Source organism: Ranitomeya variabilis, chromosome 3 (assembly GCF_051348905.1).
Source record: "Ranitomeya variabilis isolate aRanVar5 chromosome 3, aRanVar5.hap1, whole genome shotgun sequence".
In the NCBI taxonomy this organism is placed as follows: Eukaryota; Metazoa; Chordata; class Amphibia; order Anura; family Dendrobatidae; genus Ranitomeya; species Ranitomeya variabilis.
Genome location: NC_135234.1, coordinates 754231878 through 754258163, shown reverse-complemented (window position 1 = coordinate 754258163; position 26286 = coordinate 754231878). Strand labels below are relative to the sequence as shown.

The window sequence follows — 26286 nt, the reverse complement described above, 5'->3', positions numbered from 1 at the left end:
AAAGGACCAATCCATAAGACTCAAAGCGGCACCAGAGTCGACATAGGCATCCGCGGTAATAGATGATAAAGAACAAATCAGGGTCACAGATAGAATAAACTTAGACTGTAAAGTGCCAATTGAAACAGACTTATCAAGCTTCTTAGTACGCTTAGAGCATGCTGATATAACATGAGTTGAATCACCGCAATAGAAGCACAACCCATTTTTTCGTCTAAAATTCTGCCGTTCACTTCTGGACAGAACTCTATCACATTGCATATTCTCTGGCGTCTTCTCAGTAGACACCGCCAAATGGTGCACAGGTTTGCGCTCCCGCAGACGCCTATCGATCTGGATAGCCATTGTCATGGACTCATTCAGACCCGCAGGCACAGGGAACCCCACCATAACATCCTTAATGGCATCAGAGAGACCCTCTCTGAAATTCGCCGCCAGGGCGCACTCATTCCACTGAGTAAGCACAGCCCATTTACGGAATTTCTGGCAGTATATTTCAGCTTCGTCTTGCCCCTGAGATAGGGACATCAAGGCCTTTTCCGCCTGAAGTTCTAACTGAGGTTCCTCATAAAGCAACCCCAAGGCCAGAAAAAATGCATCCACATTGAGCAACGCAGGATCCCCTGGAGCCAACGCAAAAGCCCAATCCTGAGGTTCGCCCCGGAGCAAAGAAATCACAATCCTGACCTGCTGAGCAGGATCTCCAGCAGAGCAAGATTTCAGGGACAAAAACAACTTGCAATTATTTTTGAAATTTTGAAAGCAAGATCTATTCCCCGAGAAAAATTCAGGCAAAGGAATTCTAGGTTCGGATATAGGAACATGAACAACAAAATCTTGTAAATTTTGAACTTTCGTGGTGAGATTATTCAAACCTGCAGCTAAACTCTGAATATCCATTTTAAACAGGTGAACACAGAGCCATTCCAGGATTAGAAGGAGAGAGAGAGAGAAAGGCTGCAATATAGGCAGACTTGCAAGAGATTCAATTACAAGCACACTCAGAACTGAGGAAAAAAAAAAAAAAAAAAAATCTTCAGCAGACTTCTCTTTTCTCTCCTTTCTCTGTCAATTAATTTAACCCTTTTAGGCCGGTCAAACTGTTATGGTTCTCAATGGCAAGAGAACATAGCCCAGCAAACATACGAACTAGCTCTTGGAAGGATGGAAACTAAACTGACCATGAACTAAACCTGCCGCACAACTAACAGTAGCCGGGTAGCGTAGCCTGCGTTTTATCCCTAGACGCCCAGCGCCGGCCGGAGGACTAACTAATCCTGGCAGAGGAAAATATAGTCCTGGCTCACCTCTAGAGAAATTTCCCCGAAAGGCAGACAGAGGCCCCCACAAATATTGGCGGTGATTTTAGATGAAATGACAAACGTAGTATGAAAATAGGTTTAGCAAAATTGAGGTCCGCTTACTAGATAGCAGGAAGACAGAAAGGGCACTTTCATGGTCAGCTGAAAACCCTATCAAAATACCATCCTGAAATTACTTTAAGACTCTAGTATTAACTCATAACATCAGAGTGGCAATTTCAGATCACAAGAGCTTTCCAGACACAGAAACGAAACTACAGCTGTGAACTGGAACAAAATACAAAAACAAACAAGGACTAAGTCCAACTTAGCTGGGAGTTGTCTAGCAGCAGGAACATGCACAGAAAGGCTTCTGATTACAATGTTGACCGGCATGGAAGTGACAGAGGAGCAAGGTTAAATAGCGACTCCCACATCCTGATGGAAACAGGTGAACAGAGAGGATGATGCACACCAGTTCAATTCCACCAGTGGCCACCGGGGGAGCCCAAAATCCAATTTCACAACATATATGTATGAGAGGCTGCTGCCGGGCTGTATATGTATGAGAGGCTTCTCCTGGGCTGTATATGTATGAGAAGCTTCTGCTGGGCTGTATATATATATGAGGGGCTTCTGCTGGGCTGTATATATATGAGGGGCTTCTGCTGGGCTCTATATGTCAGAGGCTTCTGCTGGGCTGTATATGTATGAGAGGCTTCTGCTGGGCTGTATATATCAGAGGCTGTTTACCTGTATATATCAGAGGCTAATGCTGTGCTGGCTGTATATGTATGAGAGGCTTCTGCTGGGCTGTATATGTATGAGAGGCTTCTGCTGGGCTGTATATATATGAGGGGCTTTTGCTGAGCTGTATGTGTATGAGAGGCTTCTGCTCGGCTGTATATATATATATATATATATGAGGGGCTTCTGCTGGGCTGTATATGTATGAGAGGCTTCTGCTGGGCTGTATATATATATATATATATATATATATATATCAGGGGCTTCTGCTGGGCTGTATAGGTATGAGAGGCTTCTGCTGGGCTGTATATGTATGAGAGGCTTCTGCTGGGCTGTATATATATGAGGGGCTTCTGCTGGGCTGTATATGTATGAGGGGCTTCTGCTGGGCTGTATATATATATATATATATGAGGGGCTTCTGCTGGGCTGTATATATATATGAGGGGCTTCTGCTGGGCTGTATATATATATATATTTATATATATAGGGCTGCTGCTGGGCTGTATATATTAGAAGCTGCTGTTGGGCTGTATATATCAGAGGCTCTTACTGTGCTGGCTGTATATAGAATAGAGGCTGAGGGGCTGTATAGAGTGTATACACAGCACTATACTGTAAACAGGTCCACACTATATACATACAGTATACACAGACACACTGTAATGCAGGATATAGTGTGGACCTGTATATACAGTATGGTACTGTGTAGGACAGGAGCTGCAAGAAAGATACACACACAGACAGAAACAGACACACACACAGACAGACAGACATAGACACACACAGACACAGATCATACTCACCCACTGCGACACTGTGAAGATTGAACCACTTCACCTCTGGATCTTCAGTGACTGAAGATCCAGAGTGAAGTACTGCCAGTGGCGTATCTAGGGGGGGGGGGGCAGTCGGGGCACTTGCCCCGGGCGCAGCCGGCAGGGGGGCGCAGTCGGGCCGCCTAATTCGGCGGTCCGCAGTGTCTCCCCCGGCGGCTGCATTCTGCCGCCCCCGGTCTGGGAGTCAGCTGTTCTCTGTGCCGACTGTCAAGCTGACAGCCGGCACAGAGAAGCTTCAGAGCGCCGGCTCCCAACGTGTGCAGAGGTGGAGGGGGGCTCCTGCAGGGTGGCTGCGGTGGGCAGGGAGAAATCCCTGCAGCTCCGCTGCCCAGCGATCTGTCTTCCTGTTTCCTCTTGCTTCCTCTCACACAGACGCGCCGCTGGATGACGTCATCATTTAGCGGCCGGCTGTGTCAGAGGAAGGCGATGAGATGCTGCGGCAGAGCGCGAGGAGAGGTGAGAGGTGTGTGAATGTGTGTGTGAGAATGTGTGTGTGAGAATGTGTGTGTGTGTGTATGTGTGTGAGTGTGTATGTGTGTATGAATGTGTGTGAATGTGTGAATGTGTGTGTGTGAATGTGTGTGTGAGAATGTGTGTGTGATAATGTGTGTGTGATAATGTGTGTGTGTGAGTGTGTGTGTGTGTGTATCTGTGTGTGAATGTGTGTGTGTGAATGTGTGTGAGTGTGTATGTGTGTGACTGTGTGTGTGAATGTGTGTGTGAATGTGTGTGTGTGTGAATGTGTGTGAATGTGTGTGTGTGAATGTGTGTATGTGAGTGTGTGTATGTGTGTGTGTATGTGAGTGTGTGTATATGTGTGTATGTGAGTGTGTGTATGTGTGTGTGTATGTGTGTGTATGTGAGTGTGTGTATATGTGTGTGTGTGAATGTGTGTATGTGTGTGTGTGTGGCTCAGTATTGGGGGTGTGTGTGTATCGCGCTGCAGGGGAATGTGCAGAGAAGTGAATGGTGTGTGTGTGGGGGGAGGAGAGGGCAATGATGGGGCTGACGGGGAGAGTGCAATGATGGGGATGGTGGAGGAGGAGAGGACAATGATGGGGCTGACAGGGGGCATATGTCCTTGGGAGGGGGGGCTGTGCCAAAATGAATTCTTGCCCCGGGTGCCAGAAACGCTAGATACACCTCTGAGTCCTGCCGCGCTCCGCAGTGGAGAATCCTCTTCTCGCGCCGACATCGTGGCTCCACCTCCTTCCTCGAAGGTAGCTGAACAAGCTCTCATCTGACCTAACCCGAGGGAGCGATCATATAGCTGAATAGGTAGGGCCTAGAAGCTTCTGTTGGGATTGGAGAAGGCTGCCGCATGCCATAAGCTAAGCATTAGGTACAGGGAGGGTACTAAGGAAGTCAGGCTAGGCTAGCCAGGTCAGTGGATGCTGATGCAGGTCAGGTGCCATGATTCTGCCGCTCTGCGCCAGCCACTGAGATGTACGACCATAGCCAGGTCCCTACACTTTCAATAGTTTCTCTTTTGTTAAATGTTCCTTATCATTAGAAGCGGTTCACAGCAAAGAGACGTGTGTTTTACATGTTTTGAGATATTTATCCCTATATTGGTGGGAGGCCTCTGCTTGGTGGGTGGCCCAGGGCCCGGGCCCCCTTGGGCCCCCCCCCTAAATCCGGGCCTGGCCAGCACGCATTCCTCTTTCCTTCTTAGACATCTGTTCCAGCACAGAACCCCCTAACACATACATAGCAGATGATTACTAACATGCAAAAGGCCATATACCAAAAAAGGGAGATCACAAAGACTCCTATGACATTATCAACTTGCTGATGGTTTCCCTTTGACATCATTTTTTTCTAGTTTTTTTTTTCTAAGTACCTGAAATGCCGGTGCTAGAAAATAACAAAGAACAACTCCGGTGTTACAAGGTAAATGTCAAAGCAGTACACTTGTAAAAATGAATTAATTAATTCTCTATACAACATTTGTTTTGACGAATCGGTGGAGGCCGAAAAAGACGTGTTAGTGATATAATACTGTAATATATCTTCTTAGCAGGTCAAGGTATAATTTTCTGAGACAAAGCTCCAAAGCCTCTGCACAGACATAAAATGAAATAATGCATTTCTGCCTACCTGCAGCCACCACTAGAGGGAGCACAAGAGAGAACAGTATGCTGAATTATGAATGTATGCAGTGAGCTCCCCCTAGTGGTCTATAAAAAAAATAAAAATAATAACAATGATTTAAAAAAAAGTAGGCATTCATTTTTAATCCATGAGACGAACCTTTAGAGGTGATATGTGTGATTGCATCACATAGCCATGGACATTTTCTATTTGGGACAAGTTCTTCTCGGACACGTGGACGAGCTCAGGACCTTTCATGTCATGGGTTAGTCTTGGCAAGGAATGGTCATGCGGAGGGGTGTCCTCATCTTGATAACGATATTTCTGGGAGATAAAAAAGAGAAGAGCATAAGCTCAAAACCCACTGTGACTGTCATCAGTTATTTCCAAATTATAGTACAATCCGACTAATGACCGAGGGTCTGGAATAGCCACTACCCTCTTTATTTAGTTCATTAGTTCTTCTTATTGATTATTTATTTTCAATATTTAGCAAAATATCCACTTTTGCTACAAGGAAACCATCAGCAAGCTGTTGTTGATGGATCTGTAGTTATTATAAGTTCTGCTCTGGATAGTCTTAGGGTCTTTTCAACACAGGATCTTATAAATGAATAATAAAATGAAGATCCCTGACCCTCATATTGACCCTCATATTGATTCCCCAGGGTTGAACCAGTATTTACTCATGGTTTCCATTAATTCTAGTGTATACATACAATTTTGTGCCACCTCATAGGTATACATTACATAAAATATTATGTATTATAGTGAAGTGATATACAGCACTGCGCTCACATTTACGGCAAAAACTGCTATTTTGTATTTATATGTAGTGTGTGACGTTCTTCACCTTACCACTAGATGGCGACCTATGCAACTACGTTTTTCCAGCTGCTAACACGTATCAGTTAGCGCCACGTAAAAGTATATATGTTTTTTTTTGCCTCCCATAAGACCAAAAAATTAAGACATGTAGCATGTGAGTGTATACCGTATATATATATATATATATATATATATATATATATATATATACATATATATATATATACAATTTACATTTTACTCAAAAATGTACCTATAAAGACAAAAATCATACAAACTGAACATTTTGCAGTGGTCTCTTAATTTTTGCCAGAGCTGTATATTGTGAGGCAGTGACTCATGTCACAGGTAGGGGGCGCTGTGTGTTCTCCCCAGGTTGTGCATGGAGACGGATGAAGTCCATAGGTGTGCATGGGAGTCACAGATTTCCTATCCGGGTTTTCCATGTGGATGAAAGAAACAGGTTTGTTTGCTAAAAACCATGCAGTAAGGGGTGTGGGAGTGTCAGGTGTTGTCGGTGTCAGTCTGGTGTGTGCTGTTGCGCAGAGCAGAGGCCTGCAGAGTGCTGGCTGAGTGCATGGAGGCACGGGCCAGTGGAGCCAGCAGCTATGGCAGCTGAATAGCCTGGCACCCGCAGCGTACACAGTAATGCAAGTCGTCCATGGTACTGGTCTCGGATGTGGACAGTCCTGTGCCTGGAGGTGGATGTCCTGTGCCCGAAGGAGTCGGATGTGGACAGTCCTGTGCCCGGAGGTGGATGTCCTGTGCCTGAAAGAGGACTGGCATGTGTAATGATTGCAAACAGGTGGATATGGTGCCCGGCTGCTATCCGGAGGATATCCTGGGCTGTGTACGGCTGTGTGAGTAAAGAGTCTGTGATACAGCGGTGCAGGACACCCACAGGAACTAGTCAGAGGAGGACTGGTGTGTGTCGTGTCTGCAACATGTGAAGCTGTGTTTGGAGACTGTAATATGGCGTGCGGTCGCCCCACGGATACTAGACAAGGAGAGGTCCGGCGTGTTTAGGGACTGCAATCTAAAAGCCATATGATGTGTAGTGCTATGAAAAGGGCACTGAGACGAGATGCAACTGTGTGTATTGAACTTTGATGACTATAAAATGCAATGCACCTTTATGTGTGAAGTAACACATTAAAGAGACTTTTGTGTTTGAACTTTGTGGGTCACTGCCTCTTCACTGCGTACGGTGCTAGTGCAGCATTATATACATATATATACATATACACAGGTGCATCTCACAATATTAGAATATCATGAAAAAGGGGTGATAAATGTATGATGGACTGAGTTCCGATCAATTGGGGGCCCACATAGAGTGCGAGAGAGTCCAAAATGACTCTGTATGAGTGGAGCATTGGTGCTCATACTCAACCACCAATTAATTCACTTTTTCTGGGATTCTCCATCAGTCCCAGAGAAGTGAATGGAGCGCTGATAACACTTGCACGCCTCTGCTCCATTCACACAGAAGACTTTGGGATTCCTCTTCTCCAGATCAGTAGGGATCCTATTGGTTGGATCCCCAATTATCATTTATTAAACATTTATTGCCAATCCATTAGAAAATATATCTACGAGTAAATTGAACATAATGGCCGAATGCAGCTTTAAATATTTGCTGCACCTAAACATAATTTTCACAGTTGTTATGCCGCTATCTCTCCACTAGATGTCGCCCTAAATGCATAGAATCTCAGACAGCTGATGCTATAGTGATACATTATCCCGCCTGTGATGTCACGGACTCAAGATAGTAATACATTACTAGTTGTTCAGGGTTTCGGGCCGGCCTTTTGTTGGACGGTGTCCTGTGCATTCTTTCTTATGGTATAAGGTCATACAGGGTAGAAAAAAATATAAGTCTAATTATATAGCCATTCATTGTAGTAAGCCTCATACCCTAATCACGGACATGCATTGAGGGTATACGGAGCTGCCACCAATCACGCAATGCATATATAATATACTGTACAGTGCCTAATTAGCAGAGGCGTACAATGCCAATATAAAAAAACACAGTACTCTAATAATACCGCCATATAGTGACCAAATAATAGTTCCGTACATAAGGTAAACTAATAAAAGTGCTATATAGTGTACAAATAATACTTGTATACAATTAGTATTGAGAATCATAGCGTACGCAAGCCTTAGGCGACAGGCCACATGAAGAACCCACTTCGGCAGGAGCAGCAATGGGCCCTTTTCACTAAGGCCAACGCTGTCTGGGTGGCAGATTATACTTTAACAATTCCGAAAAACAATAATGTGACACTTAGTTTAGTGATAAAAGTAATGTAATAATAGCAAAATAATAAACTAAAAAATTAATGTAACAAGAAATATAGTGTAACGGGAAATTTTTATGCCAAAAATGTGTTTAGAACAGAAAACACGAAGACCATGTTATCCGGGTACTGGACAATTAAAGAGTTATTATTTCCCATCTTCATGGATGGGTATTGTTGGACAGAGATTGTAAAACTGAGCAATTTGGCAATTTACTTCTTAAAAATTGCAGCTGTTTTCGAGATATTAACACTTTTGTTTGCAGCTTGTTGCCTAGGAGACCGACCACCACTGCGGTATAGCTTTTGAGCATTGCACTGAAGCTGGTCAAGATTAGGAGGTAACATTGTGCTCACGTGATCCTGGTCAGCGTCAAAACAGCAAGTACAAGCTCTATAGAAAAGAAATTGTAAGCACTATTCATATACTGCTGTCTAGCAGGGTGGTAGGTCTCCAAGGCAACGAGCTGTAAACAAAAGTCATCAGCTATTGTGAATGGTGGATCCTGTGTTATCTACTGTATATAGAGGTGTTATCAGTCATTGTACAGGAGGAGGGTGTGAGCTGTGACATCACCTATTGTGAATGGTGGATCCTGTGTTATCTGCTGTATATAGAGGAGTTATCAGTCATTGTACAGGAGGAGGTGAGCTGTGACATCACCTATTGTGAATGGTGGATCCTGTGTTCTCTACTGTATATAGAGGTGTTATCAGTCATTGTACAGGAGGAGGAGGTGAGCTGTGACATCACCTATTGTGAATGGTGGATCCTGTGTTATCTACTGTATATAGAGGTGTTATCAGTAATTGTACAGGAGGAGGAAGTGAGCTGTGACATCACCTATTGTGAATGGTGGATCCTGTGTTATCTGCTGTATATAGAGGAGTTATCAGTCATTGTACAGGAGGAGGAGGTGAGCTGTGACATCACCTATTGTGAATGGTGGATCCTGTGTTATCTACTGTATATAGAGGTGTTATCAGTCATTGTACAGGAGGAGGAGGTGAGCTGTGACATCACCTATTGTGAATGGTGGATCCTGTGTTATCTGCTGTATATAGAGGAGTTATCAGTCATTGTACAGGAGGAGGAGGTGAGCTGTGACATCACCTATTGTGAATGATGGATCCTGTGTTATCTACTGTATATAGAGGTGTTATCAGTCATTGTACAGGAGGAGGTGAGCTGTGACATCACCTATTGTGAATGGTGGATCCTGTGTTATCTACTGTATATAGAGGTGTTATCAGTCATTGTACAGGAGGAGGAGGTGAGCTGTGACATCACCTATTGTGAATGGTGGATCCTGTGTTATCTGCTGTATATAGAGGAGTTATCAGTCATTGTACAGGAGGAGGAGGTGAGCTGTGACATCACCTATTGTGAATGGTGGATCCTGTGTTATCTTCTGTATATAGAGGTTTATCAGTCATTGTACAGGAGGAGGAGGTGAGCTGTGACATCACCTATTGTGAATGGTGGATCCTGTGTTCTCTACTGTATATAGAGGTGTTATCAGTAATTGTACAGGAGAAGGAAGTGAGCTGTGACATCACCTATTGTGAATGGTGGATCCTGTGTTATCTTCTGTATACAGAGGTGTTATCAGTCATTGTACAGGAGGGGAGGTGAGCTGTGACATCACCTACTGTGAATGGTGGATCCTGTGTTATCTACTGTATATAGAGGTGTCATCAGTGATTGTACAGGAGGAGGAGGTGAGCTGTGACATCACCTATTGTGAATGGTGGATCCTGTGTTATCTTCTGTATACAGAGGTGTTATCAGTCATTGTACAGGAGGGGAGGGGAGCTGTGACATCACCTATTGTGAATGGTGGATCCTGTGTTATCTACTGTATATAGAGGTGTTATTAGTCATTGTACAGGAGGAGGAGGTGAGCTGTGACATCACCTATTGTGAATGGTGGATCCTGTGTTCTCTACTGTATATAGAGGTGTTATCAGTAATTGTACAAGAGGAGGAGGTGAGCTGTGACATCACCCATTGTGAATGATGGATCGTGTGTTCTCTACTGTATATAGAGGTGTTATCAGTCATTGTACAGGAGGAGGAGGTGAGCTGTGATATCACCTATTGTGAATGGTGGATCCTGTGTTATCTACTGTATATAGAGGTGTTATCAGTCATTGTACAGGTGGAGGAGGTGAGCTGTGATATTACATATTGTGAATGGTGGATCCTGTGTTATCTATTGTATATAGAGGTGTTATCAGTCATTGTACAGGAGGAGGTGAGCTGTGACATCAGCTATGGTGGATCCTGTGTTATCTACTGTATATAGAGGTGATATCAATCATTGTACAGGAGGAGGAGGTGAGCTGTGACATCACCTATTGTGAATGGTAGATCCTGTGTTATCTACTGTATATAGAGGTGTTATCAGTCATTGTACAAGAGGAGGAGGTGAGCTGTGACATCCCCTATTTTGAATGGTGGATCCTGTGTTATCTACTGTATATAGAGGTGTTATCAGTCATTGTACAGGAGGAGGAGGTGAGCTGTGACATCCCCTATTTTGAATGGTGGATCCTGTGTTATCTACTGTATAGAGAGGTGTTATCAGTCATTGTACAGGAGGAGGTGAGCTGTGATATCACCTATTGTGAATGGTGGATCCTGTGTTATCTACTGTATAGAGATGTGTTATTAGTCATTGTACAGGAGGAGGAGGTGAGCTGTGATATCACCTAACAGAGCTGTAAACAGGAGCAGCATAATACTGGAGGGCAGTGCTGGATTAAACTCTCCCATTCTCACATACTACCACACAGTACAATTGGGATCACCCACATATTACAGCCATACTCTGCCTATATAATAGCTCTATACCAGTGCTTAAATTAACAATTGTATACAGGCACACATATGTTGATGCTGATACATCAGGGCTTTGTGGTTAGTAGGGTTGAGCGACTTTCATTTTTTTAAGATCGAGTCGGGTTTTGTGAAACCCGATTTTGTCCAGAGTCGAGTCGAGTGCAGTCGGCCGATTATCGCTAAAAGTCGGGGATCGACCGAAACACGAAACCCAATGCAAGTCAATGGGGAAGCATAGTCGGCAGTGAGTGGAGGCCAGGAAAACACCTACAGTGCCCATTTTAATGCCAAAAACATCCATTCTTGTTTCTGAAGCTTGTCAATCTTAATTAACTTTATAATAATAGTTGGGCATAGGGAATTGGGGGTCATTTGGCAAAAGTTGTGGGGGGAGTAGGGCCGGCTCAAGTTTTTCGTGGGCCCAGGAAATGCGGACTACGTCACGGCGGTGTTGCAGGGAAAGGTAAGTATTTCAACGTTGCAAGTGCTGTGATCCTGAGCAAGCAGGGGGGGCCCACTCGTTCGCATTGGCACTGGCACAGGGCCCCTCAAAGTACAGCGATGTGTGTTTGCATGGCGGGGGCGCCTCCCACCAGCAGCGACACTTTTGCGTACTCTGAGGGGCCCTGTGCCAGTGACGTCGCCAATAAGTATGCCCCCCCACCTGATGAAGGAACCTGCACTTTCATCTGCACCTTCCTCTTTGTCCCTGTGTAAGGTGGTATAACATGCGGGAAGGGGAACCTGACTTTCAGCAGGGTCAGATTCTGGCTGTGTAGAGTACAAGGGGAATGTAGTGGTCTAGGTCAATGTACCAGCAGACTCATCTAGCAGTGGCTGGGCAATGGGCAGGATGAAGAGGAAACAGATATAGGGCCAAAGAATAAAGTAGGCTAAATGCAGTTCAAAATTGGTAACAGGACTAAACAGGCGGCATTGCTTTGTTCAGTGGAGTAGCAAACCCAAGAGCAGCAGACACTGTTTCAAGGGCCTAACCACACTAGTAGGCCAAATGCAGTTTAATATCTGATAGTATAGGGCGAAAGCCAGAAGGTAGAAGCTCAGCTTTATTCAGTTGAGGACAACACCAGGCAGGGGCAGACAGACACCTTTAGTAGGCCGGAACAGCCAATTGCATTTTTAAAAATGGTAATTTGGAACTGAAGGTAGAAGCTCAGCTTTATTCAGTTGAGGACAACACCAGGCAGGGGCAGACACCTTTAGAAGGACGGAAAAGCCAATTTTTTTTTAAAACAGCAGTTAATCTGAGCCAGAAGGTAGAAGCTCAGCTTTATTCAGTTGAGGCCAACTTGAATTAGGGACTGCAGACAGACTTAGCAGGCTGTCCCCTGTGTGGACCATGCATCCAATACATTAACCCATTGAGCCACAAAGGACACGTAACCTTCCGTGGCCAGGCCTACAGGTCCATGTGTCTGTTGTCAGGTATACCTTTGGACTGACAAATTGACAGAATGCAAGGACAATGCGGTCTTTAACATGCAGGTGGAGGGGTGGGATGGCTTTTCTCGCAAAAGAATTGTCAACTGGGTAGCTCATAGCGTGGTATATCGTAGTTCATCCTGGCTTTATTAATATTAAATTAAATTAAAAAATAGGCTCTATGCACTTTATAATTGGTTCCAGGGGTACACGGGCAGCAGTGGTCTGGTCAGTGGAGGCCTAGTGGAAGGAGGGAGCGCAGAAAGGCTTCGAAGGCCTAACATAATTAAATTGGGCTGGCTGTAGGCACTTTATTATTAGTTACAGGGGTACACGGGCAGCAGTGGTCTGGTCAGTGGAGGCCTAGTGGAAGGAGGGAGCGCAGATAGGCTTCGAAGGCCTAACATAATTAAATTGGGCTGGCTGTAGGCACTTTATTATTAGTTACAGGGGTACACGGGCAGCAGTGGTCTGGTCAGTGGAGGCCTAGTGGAAGGAGGGACCGCAGACAGGCTTCAAAGGCCTAACATAATTAAATTGGGCTGGCTGTAGGCACTTTATTATTAGTTACAGGGGTACACGGGCAGCAGTGGTCTGGTCAGTGGAGGCCTAGTGGAAGGAGGGACCGCAGACAGGCTTCGAAGGCCTAACATAATTAAATTGGGCTGGCTGTAGGCACTTTATTATTAGTTACAGGGGTACACGGGCAGCAGTGGTCTGGTCAGTGGAGGCCTAGTGGAAGGAGGGACCGCAGACAGGCTTCGAAGGCCTAACATAATTAAATTGGGCTGGCTGTAGGCACTTTATTATTAGTTACAGGGGTACACGGGCAGCAGTGGTCTGGTCAGTGGAGGCCTAGTGGAAGGAGGGAGCGCAGAAAGGCTTCGAAGGCCTAACATAATTAAAATGGGCTGGCTGTAGGCACTTTATTATTAGTTACAGGGGTACACGGGCAGCAGTGGTCTGGTCAGTGGAGGCCTAGTGGAAGGAGGGAGCGCAGAAAGGCTTCGAAGGCCTAACATAATTAAAATGGGCTGGCTGTAGGCACTTTATTATTAGTTACAGGGGTACATGGGCAGCAGTGGTCTGGTCAGTGGAGGCCTAGTGGAAGGAGGGACCGCAGACAGGCTTCAAAGGCCTAACATAATTAAATTGGGCTGGCTGTAGGCACTTTATTATTAGTTACAGGGGTACACGGGCAGCAGTGGTCTGGTCAGTGGAGGCCTAGTGGAAGGAGGGAGCGCAGATAGGCTTCGAAGGCCTAACATAATTAAATTGGGCTGGCTGTAGGCACTTTATTATTAGTTACAGGGGTACACGGGCAGCAGTGGTCTGGTCAGTGGAGGCCTAGTGGAAGGAGGGACCGCAGACAGGCTTCAAAGGCCTAACATAATTAAATTGGGCTGGCTGTAGGCACTTTATTATTAGTTACAGGGGTACACGGGCAGCAGTGGTCTGGTCAGTGGAGGCCTAGTGGAAGGAGGGACCGCAGACAGGCTTCGAAGGCCTAACATAATTAAATTGGGCTGGCTGTAGGCACTTTATTATTAGTTACAGGGGTACACGGGCAGCAGTGGTCTGGTCAGTGGAGGCCTAGTGGAAGGAGGGACCGCAGACAGGCTTCGAAGGCCTAACATAATTAAATTGGGCTGGCTGTAGGCACTTTATTATTAGTTACAGGGGTACACGGGCAGCAGTGGTCTGGTCAGTGGAGGCCTAGTGGAAGGAGGGAGCGCAGAAAGGCTTCGAAGGCCTAACATAATTAAAATGGGCTGGCTGTAGGCACTTTATTATTAGTTACAGGGGTACACGGGCAGCAGTGGTCTGGTCAGTGGAGGCCTAGTGGAAGGAGGGACCGCAGACAGGCTTCGAAGGCCTAATATAATTAAATTGGGCTGGCTGTAGGCACTTTATTATTAGTTACAGGGGTACACGGGCAGCAGTGGTCTGGTCAGTGGAGGCCTAGTGGAAGGAGGGACCGCAGACAGGCTTCGAAGGCCTAATATAATTAAATTGGGCTGGCTGTAGGCACTTTATTATTAGTTACAGGGGTACACGGGCAGCAGTGGTCTGGTCAGTGGAGGCCTAGTGGAAGGAGGGACCGCAGACAGGCTTCGAAGGCCTAACATAATTAAATTGGGCTGGCTGTAGGCACTTTATTATTAGTTACAGGGGTACACGGGCAGCAGTGGTCTGGTCAGTGGAGGCCTAGTGGAAGGAGGGACCACAGACAGGCTTCAAAGGCCTAACATAATTAAATTGGGCTGGCTGTAGGCACTTTATTATTAGTTACAGGGGTACACGGGCAGCAGTGGTCTGGTCAGTGGAGGCCTAGTGGAAGGAGGGAGCGCAGAAAGGCTTCGAAGGCCTAACATAATTAAATTGGGCTGGCTGTAGGCACTTTATTATTAGCTACAGGGGTACACGGGCAGCAGTGGTCTGGTCAGTGGAGGCCTAGTGGAAGGAGGGACCGCAGACAGGCTTCGAAGGCCTAATATAATTAAATTGGGCTGGCTGTAGGCACTTTATTATTAGTTACAGGGGTACACGGGCAGCAGTGGTCTGGTCAACGGAGGCCGATTGTAATGAGTGTCTGCCAGTTAGTAGTCCAAAACAACAACTAAATGTGAATGTCTCGCATTAAAACAAAACAAAAACACTAAAGGGTGCAATCATTAGGTTCAGGGGTGGGATCCTCTGCGTTGTTTCAGACCTACTAATTTTGTGCAAAGTATTTACTGTGGTAAATAGAGGACACTGCCCCTGACTATATTAAGTACCATCATACATGTCAACACAATGGTATTGTCAGTGGCAGGTATGGAAGGATGTCAGCGCATAGACTTAACATTGGTGGAAGTGTGAGAGATAACTGTGGAAGTGGTAGAGCAATGTTTGACCTGGGGGTGGGTGAACTCTCTTGTGGCCGGCGTTACAGGCCCAAGGCCCCTCATGTTACAACAGTGTGTCTGACGTTGGGTGCGCACCGCCACCGCCAGAGACACTTTATTGTACTATGAGGAACCCAGTAGCAATGCCGTCGACCAAAAGCGAGTACACCCACCTCTTCAGACAAACAGCAGTCTCACGGGTGCTTGCGCCAAGTCGCGATACCACGGCCCCGTGTGGGGAGTTTGGCCATTTAGGGAGGTGTAAACATGTCGTATGCTGGACAATCAGCTGCAGAAAATTAGACATTAGAAAAGTAATTCACAGTAGTCCACAGGCAAGAGCTTTTCATAGGAAAGCTAGGTGTCGGCCGGGCAAGGTGGGGCAAAAGATTTCGAAATCCAGTTGTGGTTCATTTTAATGAATGTTAGATCGTCAACATTTTGGGTAGCCAGACGAGTCCTTTTTTCGGTTAATATTGAACCTGCAGCACTGAATACTTTTTCTGATAGGACACTTGCTGCCGGGCAAGCAAGCTCCTGCAATGCATATTCTGCCAATTCTGGCCAGGTGTCTAATTTTGATGCCCAGTAATCAAATGGGAATGACGGTTGAGGGAGAACATCGATAAGGGATGAAAAATAGTTAGTAACCATACTGGACAAATGTTGTCTCCTGTCACTTTCAATTGATGCAGCAGTACCTGTCCTGTCTGCGGTCATAGCAAAATCACTCCACAACCTGGTCAGAAAACCCCTCTGTTCAACGCCACTTCTGATGTGTGCACCCCTAACACTCCTAGTCTGCTGCCCCCTGGAGCTCGTGTGAGAACGATCACGTGCGCTGTGTGCTGGGAATGCCTGAAGCAAATGGTCAACAAGAGTTGATTGTTTGGTTGCTAATATTAGTTCCAAGTTCTCATGTGGCATAATATTTTGCAATTTGCCTTTATAGCGAGGATCAAGGAGGCAGGCCAACCAGTAATCGTCATCGTTCATCATTTTCGTAATGCGTGTGTCCCTTTTTAGGATACGTAAGGCATAATCCGCCATGTGGGCCAAAGTTCCAGTTGTCAAATCTCCGGTTGTGATTGGGTGAGGGGCAGTTGCAGGCAAATCTACGTCACTTGTGTCCCTCAAAAAACCAGAACCCGGCCTTGACACGCAACCAATTTCCAGTGCCCCCGGGAAAGGTTCCGCATTAAAAATATACTCATCCCCATCATCCTCCTCGTCCTCCACCTCCTCTTCGCCCGCTACCTCGTCCTGTACACTGCCCTGACCAGACAATGGCTGACTGTCATCAAGGCTTTCCTCTTCCTCTGGTGCAGACGCCTGCTCCTTTATGTGCGTCAAACTTTGCATCAGCAGACGCATTAGGGGGATGCTCATGCTTATTACGGCGTTGTCTGCACTAACCAGCCGTGTGCATTCCTCAAAACACTGAAGGACTTGACACATGTCTTGTATCTTCGACCACTGCACACCTGACAACTCCATGTCTGCCATCCTACTGCCTGCCCGTGTATGTGTATCCTCCCACAAAAACATAACAGCCCGCCTCTGTTGGCACAGTCTCTGAAGCATGTGCAGTGTTGAGTTCCACCTTGTTGCAACGTCTATGATTAGGCGATGCTGGGGAAGGTTCAAAGACCGCTGATAGGTCTGCATACGGCTGGCGTGTACAGGCGAACGTCGGATATGTGAGCAAAGTCCACGCACTTTGAGGAGCAGGTCGGAGAACCCAGGATAAGTTTTCAATAAGCACTGCACCACCAGGTTTAAGGTGTGAGCCAGGCAAGGAATGTGTTTCAGTTGGGAAAGGGAGATGGCAGCCATGAAATTCCTTCCGTTATCACTAACTACCTTGCCTGCCTCAAGATCTACTGTGCCCAGCCACGACTGCGTTTCTTGTTGCAAGAACTCGGACAGAACTTCCGCGGTGTGTCTGTTGTCGCCCAAACACTTCATAGCCAATACAGCCTGCTGACGCTTGCCAGTAGCTGGCCCATAATGGGACAACTGGTGTGCAACAGTGTCATCTGCCGATGGAGTGGTTGGCCGACTGCGGTCTGTGGAAGAGCTGTAGCTTCTGCAGGAGGACGAGGAGGAGGAGGAGGAGGGGGTGCGAACGCCTACAGCCAACTGTTTCCTAGACCGTGGGCTAGGCACAACTGTCCCTAAATTGATGTCCCCTGTGGACCCTGCATCCACCACATTCACCCAGTGTGCCGTGATGGACACATAACGTCCCTGGCCATGCCTACTGGTCCATGCATCTGTAGTCAGGTGCACCTTTGTACTCACAGATTGCCTGAGTGCATGGACGATGCGTTGTTTAACATGCTGGTGCAGGGCTCGGATGGCTTTTCTGGAAAAAAAGTGTCGACTGGGTAGCTCGTATCGTGGTTCAGCGTACTCCATCAGGGCTTTGAAAGCTTCGCTTTCAACTAACCGGTAGGGCATCATCTCTAACGAGATTAGTCTAGCTATGTGGGCGTTAAAACCCTGTGTACGCGGATGCGAGGATAAGTACTTCCTTTTTCTAACCAGAGTCTCATGTAGTGTGAGCTGAACTGGAGAGATGGAGATCGTGGAACTTGCGGGTGTGCCGGTGGACATGGCAGACTGAGAGACGGTATTGTTTCCACCGGTGCCCTAGATGCAATATTTCCGCCTACAAAACTGGTGATTCCCTGACCCTGACTGCTTTTGGCTGGCAAAGAAACCTGCACAGATACTGCCGGTGGTGCGGAAAATGGTGGCCTTACAGTGACGGAAGGGATGTTGCGTTGATGACTAGCTTCATTGGCCGAGGGTGCTACAACCTTAAGGGACGTTTGGTAGTTAGTCCAGGCTTGAAAATGCATGGTGGTTAAGTGTCTATGCATGCAACTAGTATTTAGACTTTTCAGATTCTGACCTCTGCTTAAGCTAGTAGAACATTTTTGACAGATGACTTTGCGCTGATCAATTGGATGTTGTTTAAAAAAATGCCAGACTGCACTCTTCCTAGCATCGGATCCCTTTTCAGGGATTGCAGACTGAGCTTTAACCGGATGGCAACGCTGTGCTCCAACAGGTTTTGGCTTTGACACGCGTTTTGGGCCAGATAGGGGCCCGGCAGATGGAACCTGTTGCGATGTTGATGCCTGCTGCGGCCCCTCCTCCACCTCCGCTTCTGAACTACTGCTGCCTGCACCCTGTTCCCCCAATGGCTGCCAATCGGGGTCAACAACCGGGTCATCTATTACCTCCTCTTCGAGCTCGTGTGCAACTTCGTCTGTGTCACTGTGTCGGTCGGTGGTATAGCGTTCGTGGCGGGGCAACATAGTCTCATCAGGGTCTGATTGTGGATCTGTACCCTGAGAGGGCAATGTGGTGGTCTGAGTCAAAGGAGCAGCATAGTACTCTGGCTGTGGCTGTGCATCAGTGCACTCCATGTCAGAGTCTACTTGTAATGGGCATGGCCTGTTAAGTGTTTCACTTTCTAAGCCAGGGACGGTATGTGTAAAGAGCTCCATGGAGTGACCCGTTGTGTCGCCTGCTGCATCCTTCTCTCTTGTTGTAGTTTTTGCTGAGGAGGACAAGGAAGCGACTTGTCCCTGACCGTGAACATCCACAAGCGACGCGCTGCTTTTACATTTACCAGTTTCAGAAGAGGAGGCAAAAGAGCTAGAGGCTGAGTCTGCAATGTAAGCCAAAACTTGCTGTTGCTGCTCCGGCTTTAAAAGCGTTTTTCCTACTCCCAGAAAAGAGAGCGTTCGAGGCCTTGTGTAGCCTGACGACGAAACTGGCTCCACAGCTCCAGACTTAGGTGGAATATTTTTATCCCCACGACCACCTGATGCTCCACTACCACTACCATCATTACCAGCTGACAATGAACGCCCACGGCCACGACCTCTTGCACCAGACTTCCTCATTGTTTTAAAAAATTAACCAAAGTAACTTTATTTGTTGCTGTCAAACAACTTACACGGTGAGCTATAACTTCAGTATGATTTCTATATCCCTTAACAGGTTGGTGAGACCACAAGGAAAATCAGGCACAATGTTACACACTCTGTTTTCTGTGGCACAAAATCACAGAGATGACACACACGCAGGACTGTCACTCAAGCACTAATGTCAATATTATTCTCCCACCTAATTTTTTTTTTTTTCTCAGGGAGACTTTAGAAACCAAATAAGATAAAATGTTTTTTTCAGGGACAATTTAGAAACCAAATACTAATAAAAAAAATAAAAAAAATAAATAGGCTTTCTATGGCCCACAATTAGAGAGAGAGAGGTGGCACACCCAGGAGTCAAGACTGGCACACAAGCTGAAAGGGCAATATTACTCTCCCACTGTTTTTTTATTTTTTTTTTTTTTTTTTCACGGAGACTTTAGAAACCCAATAATATTAAAAAAAACAAAAAAATAAATAGGCTTTGTATGGCCCACTGAATGAGATGGCACACACAGGAGTGGCACACAAGCCCTGACTGAGGCCAATATTTTTCTCCCACTGATTGATGTAGTGTTTTTGTGTTGAGGTAGATTTTAGAACACAAATCTAGGAAAAAAATAAATAGGCTTTCTATGGCCCACAATTAGAGAGAGAGAGGTGGCACACCCAGGAGTCAAGACTGGCACACAAGCTGAAAGGGCAATATTACTCTCCCACTGATTTTTTAAGTTTTTTTTTTTTTTTCAGGGAGACTTTAGAAACCAAATAATATTAAAAAAAGCAAAAAAATAAATAGGCTTTCTATGGCCCACAATTAGAGAGAGAGAGGTGGCACACCCAGGAGTCAAGACCGGCACACAAGCTGAAAGGGCAATATTACTCTCCCACTGTTTTTTTATGTTTTTTTTTTTTTTTTCACGGAGACTTTAGAAACCCAATAATATTAAAAAAAACAAAAAAATAAATAGGCTTTCTATGGCCCACAATTAGAGAGAGAGAGGTGGCACACCCAGGAGTCAAGACTGGCACACAAGCTGAAAGGGCAATATTACTCTCCCACTGTTTTTTTATGTTTTTTTTTTTTTCAGGGAGACTTTAGAAACCCAATAATATTAAAAAAAGCAAAAAAATAAATAGGCTTTCTATGGCCCACAATTAGAGAGAGAGAGGTGGCACACCCAGGAGTCAAGACTGGCACACAAGCTGAAAGGGCAATATTACTCTCCCACTGTTTTTTTATGTTTTTTTTTTTTTTTCAGGGAGACTTTAGAAACCCAATAATATTAAAAAAAACAAAAAAATAAATAGGCTTTGTATGGGCCACTGAATGAGAGATGGCACACACAGGAGTGGCACACAGGCCCTGACTGAGGCCAATATTTTTCTCCCACTGATTGATGTAGTGTTTTTGTCTTGAGGTAGATTTTAGAACACAAATCTAGGAAAAAAATAAATAGGCTTTCTATGGCCCACAATTAGAGAGAGAGAGGTGGCACACCCAGGAGTCAAGACTGGCACACAAGCTGAAAGGGCAATATTACTCTCCCACTGTTTTTTTATGTTTTTTTTTTTTTTTCAGGGAGACTTTAGAAACCAAATAATATTAAAAAAAGCAAAAAAATAAATAGGCTTTCTATGGCCCACAATTAGAGAGAGAGAGAGGTGGCACACCCAGGAGTCAAGACCGGCACACAAGCTGAAAGGGCAATATTACTCTCCCACTGTTTTTTTATGTATTTTTTTTTTTTTTCACGGAGACTTTAGAAACCCAATAATATTTAAAAAAACAAAAAAATAAATAGGCTTTCTATGGCCCACAATTAGAGAGAGAGAGGTGGCACACCCAGGAGTCAAGACTGGCACACAAGCTGAAAGGGCAATATTACTCTCCCACTGTTTTTTTATGTTTTTTTTTTTTTTTCAGGGAGACTTTAGAAACCCAATAATATTAAAAAAAGCAAAAAAATAAATAGGCTTTCTATGGCCCACAATTAGAGAGAGAGAGGTGGCACACCCAGGAGTCAAGACTGGCACACAAGCTGAAAGGGCAATATTACTCTCCCACTGTTTTTTTATGTATTTTTTTTTTCAGGGAGACTTTAGAAACCAAATAATATTAAAAAAAGCAAAAAAATAGGCTTTCTATGGCCCACAATTAGAGAGAGAGAGGTGGCACACCCAGGAGTCAAGACTGGCACACAAGCTGAAAGGGCAATATTACTCTCCCACTGTTTTTTTATGTTTTTTTTTTTTTCAGGGAGACTTTAGAAACCCAATAATATTAAAAAAAGCAAAAAAATAAATAGGCTTTCTATGGCCCACAATTAGAGAGAGAGAGGTGGCACACCCAGGAGTCAAGACTGGCACACAAGCTGAAAGGGCAATATTACTCTCCCACTGTTTTTTTATGTATTTTTTTTTTCAGGGAGACTTTAGAAACCAAATAATATTAAAAAAAGCAAAAAAATAGGCTTTCTATGGCCCACAATTAGAGAGAGAGAGGTGGCACACCCAGGAGTCAAGACTGGCACACAAGCTGAAAGGGCAATATTACTCTCCCACTGTTTTTTTATGTATTTTTTTTTTTCAGGGAGACTTTAGAAACCAAATAATATTAAAAAAAGCAAAAAAATAAATAGGCTTTCTATGGCCCACAATTAGAGAGAGAGAGGTGGCACACCCAGGAGTCAAGACTGGCACACAAGCTGAAAGGGCAATATTACTCTCCCACTGTTTTTTTATGTATTTTTTTTTTTTTCACGGAGACTTTAGAAACCCAATAATATTAAAAAAAAACAAAAAAATAAATAGGCTTTGTATGGCCCACTGAATGAGAGATGGCACACACAGGAGTGGCACACAAGCCCTGACTGAGGCCAATATTTTTCTCCCACTGATTGATGTAGTGTTTTTGTGTTGAGGTAGATTTTAGAACACAAATCAAGGAAAAAAATAAATAGGCTTTCTATGGCCCACTCAGTGAGAGATGGCACACACAGGGATGGCACTCTAGCAGAAATGCCAATCTTAATCTTCCACAAAAAAAAAAAAAAAAAAAAAACAGGGACTGTCCTACAATTACTATCTCCCTGCAGTAATCTAAGCCAGGTATGGCAGGCAGCAATAGGAGTGGACTGATGCACAAATTAAATAAAAAGTGTGGACAAACAAAAAAGATAGCTGTGCAGAAAGGAAGGAACAAGAGGACATGTGCTTTGAAAAAAGCAGTTGGTTTCCACAGTGGCGTACACACAGCAATACAGCTATCACGGAGCCTTCTAGGGCAGCCCAATGAGCTACAGCGCTGAGGGGAAAAAAAAAAAAATAGCTTCCACAGTCCCTGCACACCGAAGGTGGTGTTGGACAGTGGAAATCGCTACAGCACAAGCGGTTTGGTGGTTAGTGGACCCTGCCTAACGCTATCCCTGCTTCTGACGAAACGGCAGCAACCTGTCCCTAAGCTCAGATCAGCAGCAGTAAGATGGCGGTCGGCGGGAACGCCCCTTTATAGCCCCTGTGACGCCGCAGACAGCAAGCCAATCACTGCAATGCCCTTCTCTAAGATGGTGGGGACCAGGACCTATGTCATCACGCTGCCCACACTCTGCGTTCACCTTCATTGGCTGAGAAATGGCGCTTTTCGCGTCATTGAAACGCGACTTTGGCGCGAAAGTCGCGTACCGCATGGCCGACAAGCACAGGGGTCGGATCGGGTTTCATGAGACGCCGACTTAGCCAAAAGTCGGCGACTTTTGAAAATGAACGACCCGTTTCGCTCAACCCTAGTGGTTAGCCATTGCTGGTGACTGGCCATCAGATGATGGAGGCTTAGGATATTTGCTCCCTGTCCTGTTGATTATTGCTGCAGTGCCGACCCTCACAGTGCCCTACATGATGGCTCCAGGTTTCGGCACGTAACTTCCATCCGAACTGACTTTAAAATTCTGTTATATGAAACCAGAAGCCTAATAGCAAGAAGTAAGCAGTAAACGGAACATAAAGTTATCCGAGCGATGGAGAAGCGCTTATCTCAGCAGCCCGTCTCCTCCAAACCAACTGTGACATGATAGTTCCCAGCAGTTGCCAATTAGTGTCTCCACTGGGTTCTGCCATGAGTAACCCAACATTAACCTCCGATGTAGAGAGTCGTGACCTCCGCCACTTGTGTGAGCATTCACTGTGCTTTGTCTACAACGAGGTGTCAAGGAGAAACTATTGGTGCCCAATCTGGGTTCTGCAGCACCATGTGGACTATCGGCACCATGTGGACTATCGGCACCAGCAAGCCTGGTTAGAAAAGAGGGTCCTCTAGGCTTGGCATCCCAAATCTAGTGAAGCTTCATATCTACCAAGGTTTGTTGGCCAAGAGTGGTCTAGATGGTGAAAGTGGGGTCATGTACACCAGGTGGGAAACTTGACATGAAGACAAAAGGGCAAGAACACTCAGTTTTGTGTTAGGCAAGGGATAATTGCAGGAGTTGAACATTTCTTAAGGGTCCTAATGGTACAAAGTTTCAGGGCCATAACTCCCCAGAGATTCTTTTTTCCATCCCACTTGACCCCAATAATCTAAAGCTCATGGTACCAGTGTGATGGATTTCATAGACTAGTAGTTTCCTGCTCCCATGGGAAACTAAACACCGACTAATGGAAATCTAGAATTGTAGGGGTCAACAAATCAAAACCAATGGTCCAGAACTCACACTTCCATGTTTGGTGCATGCTGGATTTGTATCAGGTGCTGGACTACTAGGAGAGCAGACTTAGTCACAGACATACAATAAAATTCCTATAAAGGAATACATACCGTACATTTCCGCAGTGATTATTTGACTACAAATAGCTGAGTACTGAGAATGTGCAACATGCCCACTGTCAGGATTCATCACAAGATCAAGGTCATCACATCACCACAAGTATGCGTTTTACATTCCCATGGCAAAAAGTTACTGGTTGGCACAAGGATGAAAATGGCATTCTGTCAAGGCGATAAAGTGAGATCCTGACTGTATGCATATCGCACACTGCTTGGATTCTGCAGTTACATAGAGTGACTGGAGAAATTGATGTTCAATGGAAACCCCCAACAATTTGGCATTTAGTTTTCAAAAACTAATATTCCTCCAAAAAAAAAATCAGAAAAAGATTAAAACAAAAAGTACCAATCCTTTTTTTTTTTTTACTTTTCCGACTTTGCAAGGTGACAAATGTATTTTTACTCTGCTCAGTGTTTATGGTTCATGTGATTTGATCAGCAATGATAGATGAGTCAATGTAATTTATATTGAGTTATGTATGAGCTAAATCAGATACACAGATGGATTTTATGAAAGACGCTATATGAGAAGTGTCCTCCGGTCAAATGAATACAGTGCTGTAAACTAATAAACTGGAATCAAACGAATTCAGGCTGACAGCCATGATAGAATTTTAATATCTGTTTTGTGGTTTTAAGAACTCGACCAATGGGTGTACAGTTTGCACCATAGAGGCAGACCATGAACTGCTGTAATTAAGTTAATCAGAGGAGATCCTTCCTGATTCTTCCCGCCCTCTTTGCGAGACCTTATGCAGCTGTTCCCTCTCCATAGGAACTTGGCCCTCTTCTTCTGGGTTGTAAAACATGGTACCGTAATGGGGGTTCCAGTAAGGCCGGTGTCAGATGAGTGTATGGCATCCGATGCGAGAGCATCAGATGCGATATGCTAATGACCCACGGCTCCTGCTCTGCTGCGAGCCAGAGTTGAGTATCATGCGTCTGTGCTCCAAGACTCTCACATAGAGGGGATCGGAGCACAGCTCCAGAGGAGGCAGAGAAATTAATTTCTCCATCTCCTCCATTGCCGGGGTCAGCATATATCGCACATCACTCGGATGATATCCGAGTGATGTGCGTTGTCTCACTCGCACCCATAGGCTTATATGGGTATGAGTGAGCCGAGACTCGGCCAAATGTTGGTGACAATCGCAGCATGCTGCGATTTCACTCACACCTACAATATGGCCAAGTAAAAAAACACTGATGTGAGCTGCCCCATAGATGAATAATGGTCCGAGTGCTATGCGATTTTTTTTTCACATAACATTCGTCCATATTTTACGGTAGTGTGACTCCGGCCTAAGGCTCTTGCTTTGGAGTCCATTCTCTTTTGTGTATAAGACTGCCTGATATGCAATGCTTTATTAACAGAAATCTATTTGGGCTATTCAATCATATGCACTTTTAGCTCTGCTGAGTAGTAAATCCTGGTACCTTAATGGGATCCCAATTAGACCCTTGCTTTGGGTGCTACTCTGTTCTGTGTATGCCATTGTCAAATATGCAGTGCTTTCTCTTCCCAAACAGAAGCCTGTTTACGCTATTCAATCATGTGCACATTTAGCTCTCGAGAGTGGTAAATCCTGGTACCGTAATGGGGTCCGAATAAGGCCCTTTCTTTTGGTTCCACTCTGTTCTGTTTATTGCCAAATATGCAGTGCTTTCTCTGCCTGAACAGAACTCTCAAGCTACTCAGTCATACCTACATTGTGCTCTCCTTGATTTCCTTGTTCACTGCAAGGTAATAACCAGTTAGCACATTATGCCCAGCTTCCTATAAGTACTGCAGCCTAAGGGGGTGAATACTACTACTACATACAAAGCAGGATTCACCCTTTTCTATAACATAGTGCATACTACCAAAGATGATTGCCCCCCAGAGATGTGGCTGCAGACATGTAACATTGCACTTGGTAGTAAAGGGTCAAATAAGTCCCGCTACAAATTTTGTCCAGGAATACCCTCTGATCTGTCTTTTTTGGAGGAATTTACCCCCAAATCCCACATTTTTGGGGTCCAATATTCCTGAATTTGCCAGACTTATATCTACAAAATTAAGACGCAATGTAATAGTGACATTAACTGCAGACCACCATGGATGCACACTGTAATGCCTTCACTACACTAGACCACCAGGAATGCTATCATTAACTCATTCCCTGCCCTAAAAAAGAAATGGTAAGATTAATTCCTTCACTACACTAGACCATAAGGTAT

The 26286-nt window shown here is 45.1% G+C and overlaps 1 protein-coding gene across 11 annotated transcripts in view; it reads right to left on the bottom strand.

Annotated features, from left to right (window-relative positions):
* DLG2 (discs large MAGUK scaffold protein 2) overlaps window positions 1-26286 on the bottom strand; it is a 1278757-nt gene that overhangs the window by 569313 nt on the left and 683158 nt on the right. For all 11 annotated transcript variants that reach the window (XM_077298627.1, XM_077298628.1, XM_077298639.1 and 8 more), the window contains one exon: window positions 5141-5305. In XM_077298627.1, the coding sequence (XP_077154742.1) occupies window positions 5141-5305 (165 nt within the window). The remainder of the gene's footprint in view (window positions 1-5140; window positions 5306-26286) is intronic.